The 19,885-nt window shown below is 36.9% G+C and overlaps 1 protein-coding gene across 1 annotated transcript; it reads right to left on the reverse strand.

Moving 5' to 3' along the window:
• Nucleotides 1-17,833: 17,833 nt before the first annotated feature.
• LOC133825021 (uncharacterized) lies at nucleotides 17,834-18,856 on the reverse strand. The gene is made up of 2 exons (XM_062258024.1): nucleotides 18,662-18,856; nucleotides 17,834-18,565 (listed from the first exon to the last, which is right to left on the reverse strand). The coding sequence occupies exons 1-2, from the start codon at nucleotides 18,854-18,856 to the stop codon at nucleotides 17,834-17,836; spliced, it is 927 nt and encodes a 308-aa protein (XP_062114008.1).
• Between the last annotated feature and the right edge of the window lie 1,029 nt (nucleotides 18,857-19,885).

Below are 19,885 nucleotides of genomic sequence, written 5' to 3' on the forward strand. Positions count from 1 at the left end.
TCTGTCTTAAACAGAAGAAAGATCATACTCATAATCTTTATTAAATACTGCTCCCACTTTATTTAGCAATTACAGACAATTTTATATTTTTATCTTGAATTAAATCATCGTGTATATATATATATCATTATACATATACTTAAGTCAAGACCACATCAATAATATTGGATCTTCATGATAAATGGCATGTATAATTAAATACAAATACAAGTGTAAAATATTAACTTTATTTAATTAATAGTAATCGTTCATATAGAAATACGCTTTAAGGGCACAAATCCCAACAACCACTTCAGGCACAAAACTTTCCTAGAATTCAAGAGGTTCTTAAAAGAGATTGGTGTAACAACCCTCAAAACATACAAGACCAAATTATGTGGAGAAATTTAAAACTTTTTACTTTTAACTCATTGTATTGAAAATCCATATAAAAAAACTTTTAAATGATCGTGTGCGCACACTTTTAGTTTAGTAAACAGAAATTCAATTACTCTTCCACAAAGTTATAACAAAACAAATGTCATAAAAGAAATAACAAGCTCCCGGCATTTCTTTTCAAAATGGGTTCCATCAAAAACCTCCCCAAGTAGGGCCACATGTACATATCCACAAGCAGACTTCGGCACTCACTGGTCCACTTTACTCTTGCACTTACCTACAACATGAAACAACTAGGCAAGCGAAAACGCTTAGTAAGAATAGCCTTGCACACAAATATACTAAACCCAGTAACGGGTTGACCTAAGGTAGATATCACTACCAATCACTAGGGTATTGGATAAATTCCAACCCTATCATACAATTCTTAATAATAGCCATACAGAAAATCAAGCACATTGTTTGCGCCCAACAACCAATGTTCGTACATATCAAAACCACATGCATTCAGAAAATCCCAGATATTCAAGATATATAACCATATCCAAAGTAAATACTCTGGTTGTTTCTAACAACCCAGTTCACACATATCACAATAACCTACTGTAATGCCCCGACTAATTCTAAGACCTCAGACTATTAAAAACTACTAAGACATAGCTACTATTTTGGAATACATTCAAGAAATAATATAACTTTATTATAAAAATACAAAATACGGGATCCCATTGTTATTACATAAAAAGATTAAGAAAACATTAACCTTTAATGAGTTGTTCAAATACTAAATGCGGAAAATAAATACATAAATTTAAAAAGACTAAAAAATATAAACTTCATCCTCGATCTTCCAGTAGTCCATTCATTCTTTCCTCTCCCAATACAAATGCCAAAGCTACCATGAATCAATCCGCCTTCCAAACTTATTTTCCTGCACCATCTAAAATAAAAGGAATGAGCCTAATGCCCAGCAAGGAAAATCTACTAAAACATAACATAAATCATAAGACTAAAAAAAACATATAACGTAAAATCGTATATCATATAAACATAGGACTACAATATTAATGGTCATTAACTCATTACCATAGTATGTGATAAAATCATCTAGGTCCTCAGTCTACTAATCAAGGTAGGTTAGATCACAAAATAGTATATGATAAACCATCTAGGTCCTCAGTCTACTAATCGAGGTAGGTTTAATCATAACTCTAATCCACAATAATGATAAAAATCTTGGGATTTGATTTTCTATCTAAGCAATTATAATACCCAAGTGACTATAACATAGAACATATTCATATACATATATAACATAGCACTATAACATATCATATCATATAAACATATCATAACACACAATCTAACCTATTTTCCTTACCAAAAACTAGGATAATGGAGACAAGAACTGGATTGGAAAAATCCTAAAACCAACAATAAGAATCATGAGTTTCTAAAGAAATGGATATGAAAAAGAGATCTAAACCATCAAGATAGAAACTTACCGAAAACCTTAAGTTTCAAGAACTTTAAACACCTAACCAAAATCCATAATAATGAGTTAGGATCTAAAAGAAAATGAAAGAAAATTAAAGAACTATAATGAATTAAACCTGAGGATAAGAATACCTTGGATAGACTAGAACTTTGATTACACCTCAATACAAAAATGTCACTCTATCTTACTTACCAAGTGTTTAGAAATGCTTAGATTGGAAAAGCTTTTAACCCAAAACCCTAGTGTTTTCTCTCTAAAATAACTTAGCAGGTTGGAGGCTCTGAAGAATGCTTGAATGATGAATGAAATGGTTGAGTACTAGGTCCTATTTATAGTGTTCAAGGAGTGAAACTAACCCCTTTTAAAAAGAATAAATAAATGAATATTAATTGAATAAATTTAAATTATCTGTTCAACAGATACCCAGAACTCAGTCAAAAACGTTCAGGAGCAAATCTAAGTTGTTGAGGCTGTTTCAAATTCGGATTCCACAAAGTTTCAAAATATGTGTGTGGAGCCAATATATCGCCCCCTATAGATAATATATCGCCACCCCCATATTCCCGAGCCTCCGTGGTTTCGTTCGTGCGAAGCCGACGTGTTTTTCGTATCATCCATAGGCGATGTATCGACTCCTATAGCTGCTTTATATCGACATACGCTGATATTTTAAACACATTTTTGCACATTTTCAGCACACTTAAAGTTTGCTAAAACAACTTTGACTGAGTAAAATGTGATCCTAACAACTGTTGGAAGGTTCTAGACCTTCTAGATCTATCTTTTATTACTATATTCATCTAAAATCCTTAAATAATATGCATGTGACAAGTGTCACGTTCCTAATAATTCAATCTAAACCTTAGGTTATAATAAATGATAGTTCTAGGACCAGCAATATTAATCAAACCTTATGTTAAAATTAATATTTCTAAACTGTAGGTTAAACTTATAAAATCCATAACTATTTCTATGAGTTTCCAACTACATCCCGACTTGAACCAAGAAGCATGAAAACTAAAATACTACAAGCTACTAGTACTACTATCTAGCTACGTAAAATTCTGAGATGCTACAATTCTCCCCTACTTAAAAAACTTTTGTCCCTGAAATTTACTTACCAAACAATTCTGGATACCGGGCTCGGATGTCTTCCTCCAACTCCCACGTTGCCTCACGTTTTGAACTATTACTCCATAAGACCTTGACTATCGGAATACTCTTAGACTGTAATTCCTTCATCCCCTTCTCTTGGATGCTAACCGGTCGTTCCTCATAACTCAGGTCTTTCTGAAGTGCTAACGTATCGTACTTGAGGACGTGAGATGGGTCTGACACAAATCTACGCAGCATCGAGATGTGAAACACATTTATGGCTATCTACTAGAGCTAATGGTAGGGCTAATCTATACCCTACTATTCCCACCCTATCCAATATCTCAAAAGGACCTATAAATTGAGGACTGAGTTTTCCATTCTTCCCAAACCACTTCACTCCCTTCATAGGAGATATTCTTAAGACTTGATCTCCAACTTTTAATTCCAAATCTCACCGTTTGGCATCCGCATAACTCTTTTGTCGACTCTGAGCAGTGAGCATATGCTATCTAATCAGCTCCACTACGTCTTGAGCCTCTCTAACAGCTTCGGGTCTAAGAAGTTGTCTTTCTCCTACCTGACCGCTTGCCATACCGATCGTTTCCTGGTAACTATTATTGTAGGAGAACTCTATAAGTTGCAAATACTTACTCCATGATCCTCCGGAGCCTAGTACACAAGCGCGCAACATATCTTCTAAAATCTATATGGTACGCTCGAACTGACCATCAATCTGAGGATGAAATGTCGTACTAAGACTTAGCTTGGTACCCATAGCTTGCTGAAAGCTTCCCCAAAATCTTGATGTAAACATCGATCCTCTATCGGATACTATGGTCTTAGGGATTCCACGCAGTCGTACTATTTCTCGAACATAAATGTCTGCGTACTGGTCAGCAGTGTACGTAGTCTTGACAGGAAAGAAGTGAGCTGACTTGGTGAGTTTATCTACCACAACCCAAGTTGAGTCATCCTGCTTATTTTTTCGTGGTAATCCTATCATGAAATCCATGGCTATGTCTTCCCACTTTCAATCTAGAATACTATGCGGTTGCAATAAGCCTGCAGGTCGTTGATGTTCTGCCTTTACTTGCTGGCATAAAAGACATTTGGACACATACTTTGCTACATCTCTCTTCATTCCCGGCCACCAATATAGTGCCTTTAGGTCATGAGTCATCTTGGTCGACCCCGGGTGAACTGAGTATGGGGTAGTGTGTGCCTCTTTTAAAATCTTCATCTTAATCCCATAGTCATTTGGCACGCACACCCATCCTTTATATATTAAGAATCCCAGTCCTAATATGGAGAAATCTATAGTCTTGCCTTCTTTGACTACAGCCATATGCGATACTAACATGTCATCAAGCCCTTGCTCGATCCGTATATCCTCTAGTAAACTCGACTGGATGGACAAGTTATCCAGTTGACCCCTGACCAGTTCTATTCCAGCATTAATCAGCTCTTGCTGAAGCGACTTTTCTATTCCGGATAATGCTGCTAGATTTTCGTAACTCTTCTGGCTTAACGCATCTGCAACTACATTTTCCTTTCCTGGGTGGTATAGGATTTCTAACCACCTGCGTTGCCTCATGTTGAGCTCTTTCTGCATGAAGAAATATTTTAAGCTCTTGTGATCCGAAAAATTTCACACCGTTCTCCATAAAGATAGTGGCGCCAGATTTTCAATGCGAAGACCACCGCTGCCAACTCCATATCGTGAGTTGAATAATGTTGCTCGTACTCCTTTAGCTGCCTTGAGGCGTAGGCAATTACTTTGTCATTCCGCATTAGCACACAACCAAATTCTTGCTTTGACGCATCACCATATACTACAAACTTGTCGTTGGGTGTCGGTACACAAAGTATTGGTGCTGAGCATAATTTATCTTTGAGCAACTGGAAGCTCTCTTGACATTTATCCATCTAGTTAAACTTTTGTTGTTTCCGGGTCATGTTGGTAAGCAGAGTGGCTATCTTAGAAAAGCCTTCTACAAATCTCCAATAATAGCCTGCTAGCCCGAGAAAAGTTCTAACTTCTGATGCATTCTTAGGTCTTGGCCAATCCTTCACAGCCTTTACTTTAGTTTGATCTACAGTAACTCTATCCTTGGATACTATATGGCCGAGGAATGCTACTTGCGATAGCCAAAATTCTCATTTCTTGAACTTGGCATAAAGGTTATGCTCCTTTAGTCACAGCATGGTCAGTCTTAATTGTTCCTCGTGCTCGACTTCATCCTTGGAGTACACCAAAATAACGTCAATGAACACCACGATGAAAATTGTCCAAGTAATCCTTGAAGACCTGATTCATTAAGTCTATAAATGCGACTGGAGCAGTGGTAAGACCAAAAGACATAACTAGAAACTCTTAATGTCCATATCAAGTTCTAAAAGTTGTCATTGGTATATCCTCTTCCCATACCTTAAGCTGGTGATAACTGGACCGTAGATCAATCTTAGAAAACACGGTCGCTCCTCGGAGTTGATCAAATAAGTTGTCAATCAGGGGTAGTGAGTACTTGTTTTTAATTGTCACCTTATTCAACTCACGGTAATCGATACACATCTGCATGCTTCCATCCTTCTTCTTCACAAATAGAACCGGTGCTCCCCATGGAAAATGGCTCGATCTGATGAAACCCAAGTCTAAGAGTTCTTGCAACTGCGTTTTCAACTCCTTGAGTTCGGTAGGTGCCATTCGGTATGGTACCTTTGAGATAGGCTCGGTTCCCGATACTAGTTCGATTGTGAAGTCAATTTCTCGAGTAGGTGGTAACCCTGGTAAGTCGTCAGGAAATATCTTTGGAAATTTCTTTATAATGTGGACGTCTCTAACCTTTAGTGGTGTTTCTTGTGCCACATCCATGACGCTTGTTAAGGATGTGTGACATCCTTTCTTTATTATCCTCTGAGCTTTGAGAGATGAGATAAGCGGTGTTCGTAGTCCCGAAACCTTTCCCATAAAACATAGTTTCTGACCGTAAGAGTTTCGAAAGTCACTTGCTTGTGTCTACAATCGATGGTTGCGCCATGCCTTGCTAGCCAGTCCATGCCCAGTATTACGTTGAAGTCCTAGATCTCTAGCTCTATCAGGTCTCCTTCTAGTTCCGTGCCCTCAATTTTGATCAGTACTCCTTGTACTATTCGTGATGATATAACTGCTTCTCCCGAAGTCAATTCTGTAACAAACCTAGTTCTAAATCTTTCACAAGGTTTGTCTAAATTTTCAATCATTCCTAATGAGATATACGAGTATGTTGCTCCTGAATCAAACAATACTAAACATATATTATTGAGAATAGGAAGCTAACCTATGACCACTTTGTTACTAGCTTCGGCTTCTCCCTAGGTCAAGGCAAAGACTCTGGCTGGAACCATCTTGTTGTCCCTCTTTTCTTCTTGTTTGAGCTGCGGACACTCCTTTTTCTGATGACCTTCCTGGCCACAATTGAAACAACCCTTAGTGTTCGTACGGCACTCCCCAGGATGTCTTTTGTGGCACTTGGAGTACTGAGGGTATTCTACATAATCCGAGCTATTATTTCCATTGTTAGTTCATGCTCTTATGTCACTGTCGACTTACTTACTATCAATATTCTTTCTTCTCTACCCATTATTGTTGTGCTGGTGGTTGTTGTTATTCCTACCATTTTGGATCTGATTCTGCTGCTTAGGTTCACACTTGCTTGCCTCCTCCATACTAACATTTTCCTAGAGTCTTTCCACCTCTATAGCCATTTCTAGAGCATCGGCGTAAGAAGTGGTTCCAGGGTTTGCAAGTTTGACTCCTAGTTCAATCTTGGGTCTGAGCCCCTTGGTGAACTTAGTAACCCTTAAGAAATTAACTGGGACCAACTCTAGTGCAAACTTGGCTAGACGAACAAATTTTCGAGCGTACTCGACTACCATCAAATTTCCCTACTTCAGGCCGGCAAACTCTTCCACCCTGGTAGCGATAACCGCCAAGTTGTAATACTTTTTGTGAAATAGCTCCACAAATCTAGCCCAAGTCATGGTGGTGACATCATCCATTTATTGTACTAAATCCCACCAGATTCTAGCATCCTTTTTTAGAAGAGAAGAAACACAGGATATGCGATCCGCATTGCCGAGGTTCATGTGTTCTAGAATTGGCTCTACATTCCTTAGCCATTCTTCTGCCTCAAAGGGGTCGATTGTCCCTTCAAAGTTTGGAGTGTTCTGCTTATGGAAACGCTCATAGATTGGCTATATGTACTGAGTTGGATAAGGCGCGTAGTTTGCCATTGGCCATCCCTCATATGGATATCCTACCTGCTGGGGTGCTTGAGCCGTTGGTTGAGGCTGGGGTTGAGGCTGTGACTGTTGTCATTGTTTTTGTAGCAGTTCTTCTACTTGTTGACGTAACTGGATAACTTCAGCGGTGTTGTCCACAGGAGGTGGTGCATTTAATTTGGCAGCAGCAGTAGTAGCACACGTTCTCCTTCTTCAGATTGGAGGGGCTTCATGAGTCTCGTTGGCAGTGCTGGGGGCATTGTCATTCGTGCGTGCAGACCTTCGTAGCGACATCTTCAGCAAAGTTTTAATAGTTGAGAAAACACGTTCGAACTTACCCTAATAGGTTCGAAGGCAAAACTTAGTCTAAGCAAACATAACTCGGACCTATCAATTATGATTTCTTATGAAAAACCATGTAAGCCTTCTTTATAATTAGGGTGTGTTTCTATACTTAAAAAAATCAGCCAGCTTTATTATTTTCTAAATCTGTTTCTAACCATCCTATATGACTTAATTCTTAGGCTCGAAACTCGTCGTTGTTCCAAAGTTAACCATATTGAGGGAGGGCTGGGATCAGTAAAATCGTTCCCACTACTATGGCGCCCTAAACTCTCAATACAAAACCTGGTCCATTGATTTGTTTCCACCCTCACCGAACTCAGTCATTATTTATTGAATTTATTCTAAATTTATTATGATTTTAGAAAAAAAAAAATCAAACTCATACATGTCATTAAAAAATAACAACTTTATTCATTTGGAAAAAAGATTTTCACTAATTACAATCATAAAAATAAATAACGAAACTATACTAAAAATAACTAGGGTAAAATCTAAAAATCAGGATCTTCTACATCTGACCCATCATCTAACATATCATCATCTATTTCTTCATAATCATCATTACTATGAGCCTCATAACTACCCCTTGGAATATTCATTAATATATTATGCTTTTGTTCATTGGCATATTGGAACTCAAACTTAGAGGTAAACCTAAGTATAAGAAAATAATATATCATGGCTACCGATAAATCATCTTCATCTTCCATAGACTCCTATAATTCTTCTGATTTCAAAACTGCAAAAGGAAAATCCTTAAAAAGCCTAAATACTAAGACATATTGTTCCATGGCTCTCATCATAATTTTCTTAGTGGTTTGAAGGTGAACTATCCCCTTGTAAAATAGGATCAATCTTTGAGTGATTCTTTCTAGCACTCCTATTGTATTCCTTGGCTCTCTAATCCTTTTCAATGCCTTAATGGCTTGGATACCATGATAGGCCAAGGCTCCATTCATTCTTAACTGAAAACATAATGACTAAAACGTTAGCTATTATCATAAACATAATAATCATAACTTAAACACTTACATTGGTGTTTAGATTTGGAGCTTGTGCGTGTGTATCAAGGAGAACTTAATGCATATGAATTGTGGTCTCTGATACCAACTGTAATGCCCCGACTAATTCTAAGACCTCGGACCATTAAAAGCTACTAAGAAATAGCTATTATTTTGGAATGCATTCAATAAATAATGAGAAATTTGTAGAAATAGACCTTTTTTATAGTGCATTTTGCACAATAACCTACTTTCAAAACATTTTAGCTAAATGGCCTTTTTCAAATGAATGGGTATAATTTTACCAATTTACCCTTTCATTTACTTTGACAGAAAAAAATAAAAAAGAAATGCCTAAAACAAAAATCCCTAAATCATAAAAAGGGCTGGTCTTCTCCTTCACTCATGGCACACAGCGGCCTCCTTTGCCCACGGCGCGATCACTCACGGTGACGCATTCCAACGAGCCAGACCCTAACGCTGACCCAGGTATGCGACACATCCCTTCCTCTCATCTCTTTGTTCTCTCATTGACCCAAGCGACCCATCCCTCCCTCTCCTTTGTTCTCTGTTTTACCCGACCTTTATCTTCTCCTTCACTCACAGCAAGCCACCCGACCTCTTCTCCTTCAGTCACTCTTCTCCCCCCTCCTGTCTCTCTATTACTCTATATATATATATATATATGTGTGTGTGTGTGTGTGTGTGTGTGTGTGTGTGTGTGTGTGTGTGTGTGTGTGTTTATATATTTTTTTTAATTTATGTTTTGTTTTATTGATTTTTAAGAATCTTGTGGTTTACATTGAGATATTTCGTTTATGCATGAAAGATGTTTGATAAAATGATTGAGAGAAGCATAGTATTAGATTGGTTGTGTTGTGACGCCCCACGTCACTGTGGCTGCTTTCTGGAATGAAGACTGGCCCTACAAACCAACATGAGTCTTTTCAGCATGCTTTGTCGAGCTCAACTGATTCCTCAAATCTGCGTCGGTCCTCTCACCTCGATAGCCCTCCATCCAATAACTATCATTAGAAAAACTCAGAGCTGGCGGCCGAGGATGAGGATCTGGGATATTCCCATGTGCCCGCAGGGGATGAGTAAGGGCAGCGGGAGGAGGATTCCTCCTGCTATTTTCGTAGGTTGGATCATCTCGAGCTGAATGAGGTGGGGACGGGTGCCTTATTGGCGACGGGGGATGCCTGATAGGTGAGGCAATCCTAGTCCCATCAGGCCAGACCAAGTTAGCTTGCAATCGTTCTGCTCCACCATTCCTAGTTCTTTGAGCGTGGCGGTCTGATCACGGTACAGGGAAATCGGTTGGGACATGTCGTCTTTGCGAGTTTGTCCTTAACCGTCTGTGTGGGTGGCCATGGGCATTTGACGGTGACGTTGAACTCGGAGTCGAGGTTCTGACCGACCTGCTGGCTCGTTGATGATCTCTAGGAAAGCCACCGAACAGGGTTTCTTGGTGATTGTGTGAAACGGGTGTAGAACGTGGAGTTAAGGTTCTAACCGATCGACTGGGCCTGGGTTGACTATCCCAGCAGGACTTACGAGTTCTGCTTTGCCTCTTTCTGACGTTAACATCGGTTACAAGAGGGGGTAACCGAGCCAGGACTTCCTCGATTTGCTTGTTTGCTTTTGCTAGATGGCTTCTCAACTACATGTTCTCCAACTCCACCACAGTCAAGTAACCTGGGTTCGGATTCAGCGGCAGAGGTGCTGAACTCCCGATGTCGTCGTGGCCCATTGGTTGCTTTCTCGATCGCTACTGGATCTCCGGGTTTTGTTCATCGAAAACGGCAATATGGTGAGCCTCCTGCCCACCATGTTGATCTATTTTGTTACCATGCCTCGAACGAGTAACCACCATGATGAAATTTTTCCTGACTCTTTTTCAATGGCACTAATTCGCAGCTCTCAATGAAAGCACCAAATTGTCGACGCGGTTTTTCGCCAACAGTATATTGCGAAAATTAGCTGGAATAAACTAGTGCTTAAGGGTAAACCGTAACAAGAATAATCACTCTTAAAGATACTTAGAACGATATAGTAAGAACACTCGTTCCTTTTTACGTGGTTCGGAGGTTAAAATCCCCCTAGTCCACGAGTCGATATTATTACTGTATATATTTCTATATTTTGACTGAATATTTGCATTACACATAGAAAACCCAACCCCTTTTCTATCCATGGTCTTGGTATTTATAGAAGAACCATCCCAGAATAGGTGTTGGGGTTGTCACATGAATATACATCCTTCTTTTTTGACATGTCATCTACAAATGGTGAATATTACAATATATCTTAAGGTAAGGTCTAATCATTAGGTAAAAATGATCGTGAGCCGCCTGGCGTAATCACACACGTGATGTATGATCACGCACATTTATATTATGAGCCCGAGAATTCAGGGATAAATGGAAATGTGATCCCTGACCACACATGTTTATATATAACGTATCCAGCTTAATAAACTTGTGGGTGTGGCAAGTGGTCAGAGGACTCTGACCTGAGCATAATGCCAGCTCGTACTTTAACGTTTCGTGTTTCTCATCTCGTGTTATTATCTGGGGGGTTATGTTGGAAAAACTTATGCAGGATCTTTATTTATTTTCATGTATATCTAATATTAAACAAATTAATACAAGATAGCCTAAAACATGTTTCTAAAATTGAATTCAAAGAGAAACAAATAATATAATACTTACAGTATACGCAGCGGAATTAAGAGTCCTTCCTTCAGTTTCTCTAACTCTTGTATCCTTTCTGTCGCAGAGTATTATCAAGAAACTGAACCGATCTTCTATTTTCTTCACGATCTTCCAATGTATCCTTAGAACCACCTAGACTAGTGTGGGCAATTCTCAACACATGAGATAGATATAGAGAGAAGAAGAGAAAATAACAAAGAGGTTTAGAAAAGGACTTGTGTTTAGAGAGAATCTAAAGCTATCAGAAAATCTGACTTGTGACTTATTAAACTTATTCTTTTGGCTTCTCTCTAAGCACTCCTTTTATAGACTCAATTAGGCCATTTAATTTAATTAAAAAATCAATAAAATAATAGCCATTTTGAAGCCCTAGGTCGAAATTATCATGGGCTATAGGCCCGTGAAATTTCCCATTTGATTATAAGCCCATTGGACTTAAAATTAAGGCCTGTATTATTTTCTATTGATTTAATTAATTAAATAATTATTTAAATCCTTTATCAAATTAATTATTTATAATTTGAACCTTAATTTAAACTTATTTATTAATTTAGATACCAATTTATCTTAATTAATAAATCTGCCATAATTTCTCTTTTCTTCTCAAAATTACACAACTCTGTGAAACTATCCAAAATTGACCTGGTCAACTTTGATAATTCTAATTGATGATTAAATCAATTAATTGAGACTATCTAGATGATTTTATCCAAGGTACAATGGGGACCATGGGCCTATGAAATCAAGCTTCAATAAGTTATCATAAATCTAACAAATAAATTTACTAACTTATTAATTCCTCGTGACTCCACTATAGACTTGGAATTGCACTCTTGAATTCATAGAACGCTCTATAACAAATATAGATACACTATTAATTATCCATTGTTACAACCATAATTGTCACTCAATCCTCTATAGACGGTCTACAATGAGATAGGACTAAAATATCGTTTTACCCTCATTGTATTTTATCCTTAAAACACTTAGTTCCTTGTAAATGATATTTCAGTAAACTAATTTAATTACTGAAATGAGATCTCTATCATTTAACACCTTGAACCAAACTAAAAGGAAACCATCATTTCACTTCTTCATCAGAAGTTATAGATGTTCATATCTATGATTAACACTCCCACTCAATTATACTACCGAGTTCCCAAGATGTAAGTATGGGCTAGTCCGTAGGGTAAGCTGGTAACGAACAAGTCAAAGAACTCAAATAATACAATCAGTTAGAATACTAACCACTCAGAATTGAGATTGAATTGACCTATGGTCAACTATATGATATGACTAGAATAGATAATAACGGTATGTTTACTTATCTTATCAACTGTCAATATCGGTCCTGTCCGATGTAACAAATACATCTGATCTTATCTACTTTGCTAATGTTCTGGAAAGAACATAACACTGTAATGTGTAAGTAGATCATATCGTAGATTGTCAAGTCAGTGTAAATCCGGTGCACTGACTAATCTTAGGACTAACTTATTTTGAACATATAATCATATTTATATTCCACTGTGATTACGTCACTATAAATAAGATTAGCTATATGCTCGGGATTTAATAGAAGTTTATATTAAACAAATAATCGTGAAAATAAAACATGCGAGCAAAGTGATTGACCAAGTCAAAAAATGATTTCTATTCTTTTATTGATAATAAAATGAGATTACAAAGAATTTGGGTTTTAATTAGGGCATAAAACCCCAACAAACTCCCTCTTGCACTAATTGAAACTAATGCCTTAATTCTACTAATCCCATTTCCTTGATATGCTCATCAAATGTAGCTTCTGGTAGTGTCTTTGTAAACGGATCTGCAAGATTGTCTTCAGTTGCAATCTTCATAACCTTCACATCTCCCCTGGCCACATATTCTCGAATAATGTGACATTTACATTCATATAGCCATACAAACATGTTTATCATATAATCACACGTTAATTTAATAATTTCCACACATAAACCAATTATGCCCTCCCGACACACTAACCAAGGCCCTTAAGCCATATTAGTGATTTTGGGTCGTTACAACTATCCCCTTCTACTGAGAATTTCGTCCTCAAAATTTACCTAAATAGCTCGGGATTCTAATCCCGCAACACCGTCTCTAGCTCCCAGGTCGCTTCCTCGACCTTGCTATTTCTCCACAGCACTTTAACTAACGGAATCGTCTTATTTCGTAAACTTTATCCTTCCGGTCCAAAATCTAAACCAGTCGTTCCTCATAGGAAAAATCTGTCTACAACTCTAAATCCTCATACTTCAATACATGTGTCGGATCTGAGACATACTTTCATAACATAGAGACATGGAAAACATCATGAACCCCTGACAACAACGGCGGCAAGGCCAACCTGTAAGCCACCTGTCCAATCCTTTCTAAAATCTCGAAAGGTCCAACAAACTGAGGGCTCAGCTTGCCCTTTACTCCAAATCTCTTCACCCTTCGCAGTGGTGAAACTCACAGAAACATGTGGTTCCCAACCTGGAACTCTGCGTTTCTACGCTTAGGATCAGCATATCTTTTCTGCCTACTCTGGGAAGCAAGCATCTTGCCTCGAATCTTCTCCATAGCTTCACTTGTCTTCTGAACCATATTTGGCCCCAAATACTTTCTCTCACCCATCTCGTCCCAATGAATGGGCGACCTACACTTCCTTCCATATAGCAACTCATAAGGAGTCATTCCAATCATGGACTGATAACTGTTGTTATACGAGAACTCAATTAACGAAAGATACTTACTCCAAGATCACTCGAAATATATCAAACACGCCCTAAGCATGTCCTCCACGAATGGGGGGGCTGATGTGGTCCTTCCCAGCCAACCTCTGACATTCATACTAAACAGATGGTGGAGGTATAACTAAGTACAAAAGTGGAGGTGCTCCCGTAGATCCTGGGCATGTACTGGAGCCGACCACCACGCTCTTGGCACCACTACTATCTATAGACTGCATGTCCAGGGTCATGACCCCAGGGACCACCATGTACAATGAGCCAATAGTGCTCTACTATAAATATGACCTCCCTTCACCTGAGAAGGGTGAGGATTTTTGGGGAGAGTTTTGTAACCACACATTGTTAATGGGATTAAACACTATACATCTTCTCGATTTTTCATTTTGAAATTTCAGCATTTACATTTTGTGATCTTAAATCCTAAGAAAGTTTGCTTAAAATTCATTCAATTTTAATCTACTTCTTTCACAACTCAGAATGTTCTTGATCTAACATAGTTGACGAGCTCTTACCGTCAACACATAATGGCATAAAAGTTGATGGTAGTGAGTGCAAAGATGCATATAGCTATGTCACTCCACCTACTTTTAATGGTGATGATGTTGTTTTCAATAACGAAAATGAAGTTGAGGTCACATCTCCTCGTTCTAGGCCAATGAGAAAAAGGAAACGTGCTTCTGCCTTGATGACACCATATACAGACCCAACAAAAAGGAGAAATTTTAGAAAAGGTGAAGGGTTCAAAGTTGATCCATTTCGCAAGATTGACGAGCACAAGGAAGAGGCCTTTATGAAGTGGTTCAGTGAGAACAACACAAGGTTCTTTAATTTATAATTTTTCCCTGCATTATGATTGTCTTTACAGGCCTAACACAATTTAAAAATTGATGTGTGCAGCATGTCAATTAAATGTGGAACCGGTAGCTACCAAAGGAAATACTTCGAAGAGTTATTTACCCCAGCAACATGGTTGTCTACTGATGTTAGTATAATTTTCTTTTAATTTACTTGTTCAAATATTATAAATGAAATTTTGTTTACGCTACCCTTTATAATGATATTACAAATGCAGCATATAGATGACGCTTTATGGGACATGAGAAAAAGGTCGCAAAAGTATCATGACCTCTTTGATCAAAATGTTTCCATTCTTGATGAATTCTTTTCTCAGTGGCTTTGCGGACATCGGGAGAAGTTCAATTTAGGTGACAATTACAAGGAGTTTGTATTTAATGATGTTTTTATTAAGTATGTTAATGGTGAGAAACCACTTAGAGGAAAGGCTTGGGAGAATGTTCACACACTTTACACACCACTAAATATCGAAGGCAAACATTGGGTGTCTTTGGCAGTCAAGTTGGAGACGTGGGAGATTGTAGTGTTCGATAGTAATATAAACCTCACACCTGAACAAAAATTGGTCAAACACTTGGATCCTTTTTGGTGCATGCTATCGTACTTGCTTCGCCAAAGTGGTAAGTTTATGGGTTGTCTTCACAAAATTCCTGAGCCATTTACATGTCGAAGGTTGTGTGACATTCCTCAAGACCAACCTAGGTACTTTATCCAAACATTTGTATGTATTTTGATTAATTTTAAACGAGTTATATAATTGTAATTGCTTTATGCAGTGGAGATTGTGGAATATTTGCCATCAAGCATATCGAGCTCGGCATGTGCAGGCTAAACATGAATTATGTTCACGATGAAAATATTGTCTTCTTTCGAAAAAAAAAAATGTCATGTGAAATCTACAATAGAGATTGGGATCCATTGTAAAGGCAAATATGGAATATTATTTTGTTTATGTATCAAACTCTTATAGTATGACTTGTATTGGATATTTATTAGCAAAGGCAATGGAATGGTATTTTGTTTATGTATTAAATTGTTCTGGTATACCACAAACTGTTATAGACTACTTGTGTTGGATGTTTCTGTTTCAAACCTCTTTGTGTTATATTTCGACAGCCTGTCTAAACCTTTCGACTGCTAGTCTCAAATTTGACGGCATGTCTAAAACTTTCCACAGCTAGTCTAAAATTTCAACTGCCTGTCTAAAACTTTCGACAGCTAGTCTAAAATCTAAAACTTTCGACAGCTAGTCTGAAATTTCGACTGCCTGTCTAAAAATTTTGACAGCTAGTCTCAAATTTGACTGCCTGTCTAAAAATTTCGACAACTAGTCTCAAATTTTGACTGCCTGTCTAAAAATTTCGACAGATAGTCTAAAATTTTGACTGCCTATCTTAAACTTTTGACAGCTAGTCTCAACATACACTTGGTTGTCTGAAATGTTTGAAATGTCCAAAAAGGATCCAATAACACAATAAAAGAACATATATCTCAATTAACATTTTATAAAGTTAAACAAAACTTAATCTTAATGGATGATCAAGGATTGGGTGGTAGATAATCTATGAGGTACTATTATGATGATTATGTTTATAGTATTAGAACAACACTTTATCATGTAGAATTGGATCTTAATTAATTATACCTTTTGACAATTAGTCATGAGTTTCGACAACTTGTTTAACATTTTATAAAGTTAAACAAAACTTAATCTTTATGAGATTATGATGATTACAAATTGAGTGGTACATATTTCAATCAAACTACTATGATGATCAAGGATTGGGTGGTAGATAATCTATTGAAGTACTATTATGATGATTATGTTTATAGTATTAGAACAACATTTTATCATGTAGAATTGGATCATAATTAATTATACCTTTTTGACAATTAGTCATGAGTTTCGACAACTTGTCTAACATTGTATAAAGTTAAACAAAACTTAATCTTTATGAGATTATGATGATCACAGATTGAGTGGTACATATTTCAATCAAACTACTATGATGATCAAAGATTGGGTGGTAGATAATCTATTGAGGTACTATTATGATGATCATGTTTATAGTATAAGAACAACACTTTATCAAGTAGAATTGGATCTTAATTAATTATACCTTTTTGACAATTAGTAGTGAGTTTCGACAAGTTGTCTAAATATTTGAATAGGTACTCTCAAATTTCGATAGTATGTCTAAACATTTCGACAAGCTTTACAAAATTTTGACTGCCTGTCTTAAACTTTTGACAACAAGTCTAAAATTTTGACAGCCTATCTAAAACTTTTGACAACTAGTCTAAAATTTCAACTGACTGTCTAAAACTTTCAACAGCTAGTCTAAAATTTCAACTGACTGTCTAAAACTTTCAACTGCTAGTCTAAAATTTCAACTGCCTGTCTAAAACTTTCGACAACTAGTCTCAAATTTGACTACCTATTTAAAACTTTTGACAACTAGTCTTAAATATCGACAGCCTGTCTAAAACTTTTGACAGCTAGTCTCAAATTTCGATAACCTGTCAAAAACGTTCGACACCTCGTCTGAAATTTCGACAAGTTGTCTGAAATGTTTGAAATGTCCAAAAAGGCTCCAATAACACAATAAAGCAACATAGTTAAAACTATCAATAACCACTTTCAATACTCGGATAACCTAGTTAAAACATTACATATCAAACCAAGTCCAAAATATTAAATCACACAATATTATCAAAACATTACATATCAAACCAAGTCCAAAATAAATCAAAAAATAATCATTTCTTGAATGTGGTTTTGTTGTGCCCATAACATCCATAATTGGAACACTTCTGTTGCTTTTTTCCCCTATCAACATCAGAAACCTTGCCCTTTACTCTCTTTGATGACGATTCAGGTGTAGAATTACTCTTCTCCTTTGGAAACTCTCCTCTCGAATGAATTCATTTATTCTTTGGTCTCCCTGAGGGAATTAACACCACTGGTTTGATAACGTCTTGAGACTTAACCTCTTCTAGAAGAAGCCATTCTATTTTAGGTGGTAAAAGGTAAATAGATTCTGCATAAGCAATCCTCCAAAATTTAGTCGTGTAGAATTTTGAGCATAGACTATAAACATCTACTCCACGATACATTGTTGTAGCGACACCATGAACACATGGAATCTTATCAATGTCAAACTCTTGACATGTACAAGAATGTTCCTCAATATTAACTAGACCATCTAGTGGCTCACTTTTAACATGGAACTCACTTAGATTAATGGGTGTAACTCTCATGTACCTTGATTGTTCATATCTTTGTCTCATTATATCTTCTGCGTCAATTGTAAGTGGTGTTGGACAAGAATTTGCATTTTTCCTTCTCTCATAGAACCATCTGGAGAGTGTAGTGATAATTTCCTCCAATAAAAGAATGATGGGCCATTCTCGAGTTTCTCTAAAAACTTGGTTCAATGAGTCAGAATTGTTGGTGGTCATGATGTTGTATCGATTACCATGGAAAAGACATCTGAACCAGCTTTCAAAAGATGCATTCTTCAAGTATGTTGCCAGCCTTGGTTTTTTTGTAGAAATCTCAACAAATAACTTTGTGAACTCTGAAACTCTGTACGCTTTTGTTGTCTTCTCAAACAACTTTTTCAAACCTTTACCACTGAATTTTTTCTTGATATTCTGTCCAAGATGCCACAAACAAGCTCCATGGTAAGCATTTTTATATACATTTCAAACTCCTTTTATAATGCTTTTGTGTCTATCTGATATAAATACTAAACCAGTAGTATCAGGCACTTGATCTCGTAAGCATGTCAAAAACCAATTCCAAGATGCATCATTCTCATAATCAACAATACCAAAAGCAAGAGGATAAATTTGAAAATTTCCATCTTGTGCAGTTGCAATGAGTAAATTTCCTCCAAATTGGTTTTTCAAATGAGTTCCATCAATAAATATAAATTTTCTCATGTAACGAAAACCTCTAATGGATACTCCCAAAGACAAAAATAAATATTTGAATTTCTATTCTTCATCAACAATTAATCTAGTGTACGTACCCGGATTAGACTTTTGGACCATGTACAAGTAAGAAGGGAGTTTTGGATAACTGTTTTCCACTGAACCCCTTATAAGTTCATGTGCGCACTTTCTTGCCTTCCAATAACTAAACTTTACACCAAGATTCTTGTTCATCTCATTAACTATTTATGCTAGATTTGGACCTTTTTTCACACCTTCATATCTCGCTTTCAAGTGCTCTCCAATAATAGAACAAGTTGCTTGTCGATGATGATTTTGTCGCATTTCTAAAGAACAAGTGTTCTCATTACAATGCTTGTGAATAACAAACAAACCTGTTGCATATGCCTTTTTCGCACGAATTCTCCACTTACAATTGGGGTCAACACAAACCAAAACCACTAATTTCTTCTTTGACTTTTTCACTTTGAATTCAAAGTTTCGTCGTATAGAAAGCATGTGTACTTTCATCTTCAACTCTTTCTTATCCACAAAATATTGACCAACACAAAAAACATCTTCATCAGTACTTGTTGCATTTGAGCTTGGTGTAATACTAACGTGACTTCTTTCATTATAATGATCACTAGGGGATACACGAGGAAGTGGTAAATGGTTATCTTCAAGAGTGTGAGGTGCAGAACTAGCATCAGGAACATTACATATGTATGCATCGTCAAAGTAATCACCAAAAGATCTATTTTTAGGACATGGGACATTCAAATTTACCTCAACAAGACCATCATCAATATTGTTTCTTTCCCCCTCTTCATCATCACTATCTTTGTCATCATCATCGTCACCTTCATCGTCGTCGTCATCATCTAAATCAACATTGTTATCATCGTTTAAACCAGCATCATCAAAATCATCATCACTAGAAATGTCTGCAATAGAATCAACATTTGTAGTAGAATCAATATTAGTAACAATTTTATCCTTAATGAGCACATTTGCCATCTTCTTGATCAAACCCAC

This window comes from Humulus lupulus, chromosome 3, assembly GCF_963169125.1.
Source record: "Humulus lupulus chromosome 3, drHumLupu1.1, whole genome shotgun sequence".
NCBI lineage: Eukaryota > Viridiplantae > Streptophyta > Magnoliopsida > Rosales > Cannabaceae > Humulus > Humulus lupulus.

Excerpts from the sequence above, each read along its gene's own strand:
- LOC133825021 (XM_062258024.1), bottom strand. The coding sequence starts at position 18,856 with ATGAGAAAATTTATATTTATTGATGGAACTCATTTGAAAAACCAATTT. Across the intron at positions 18,566-18,661 it reads TGCCTGATACTACTGGTTTA|AATATCAAGAAAAAATTCAG; the intron begins GTATTTATATCA and ends CATCTTGGACAG.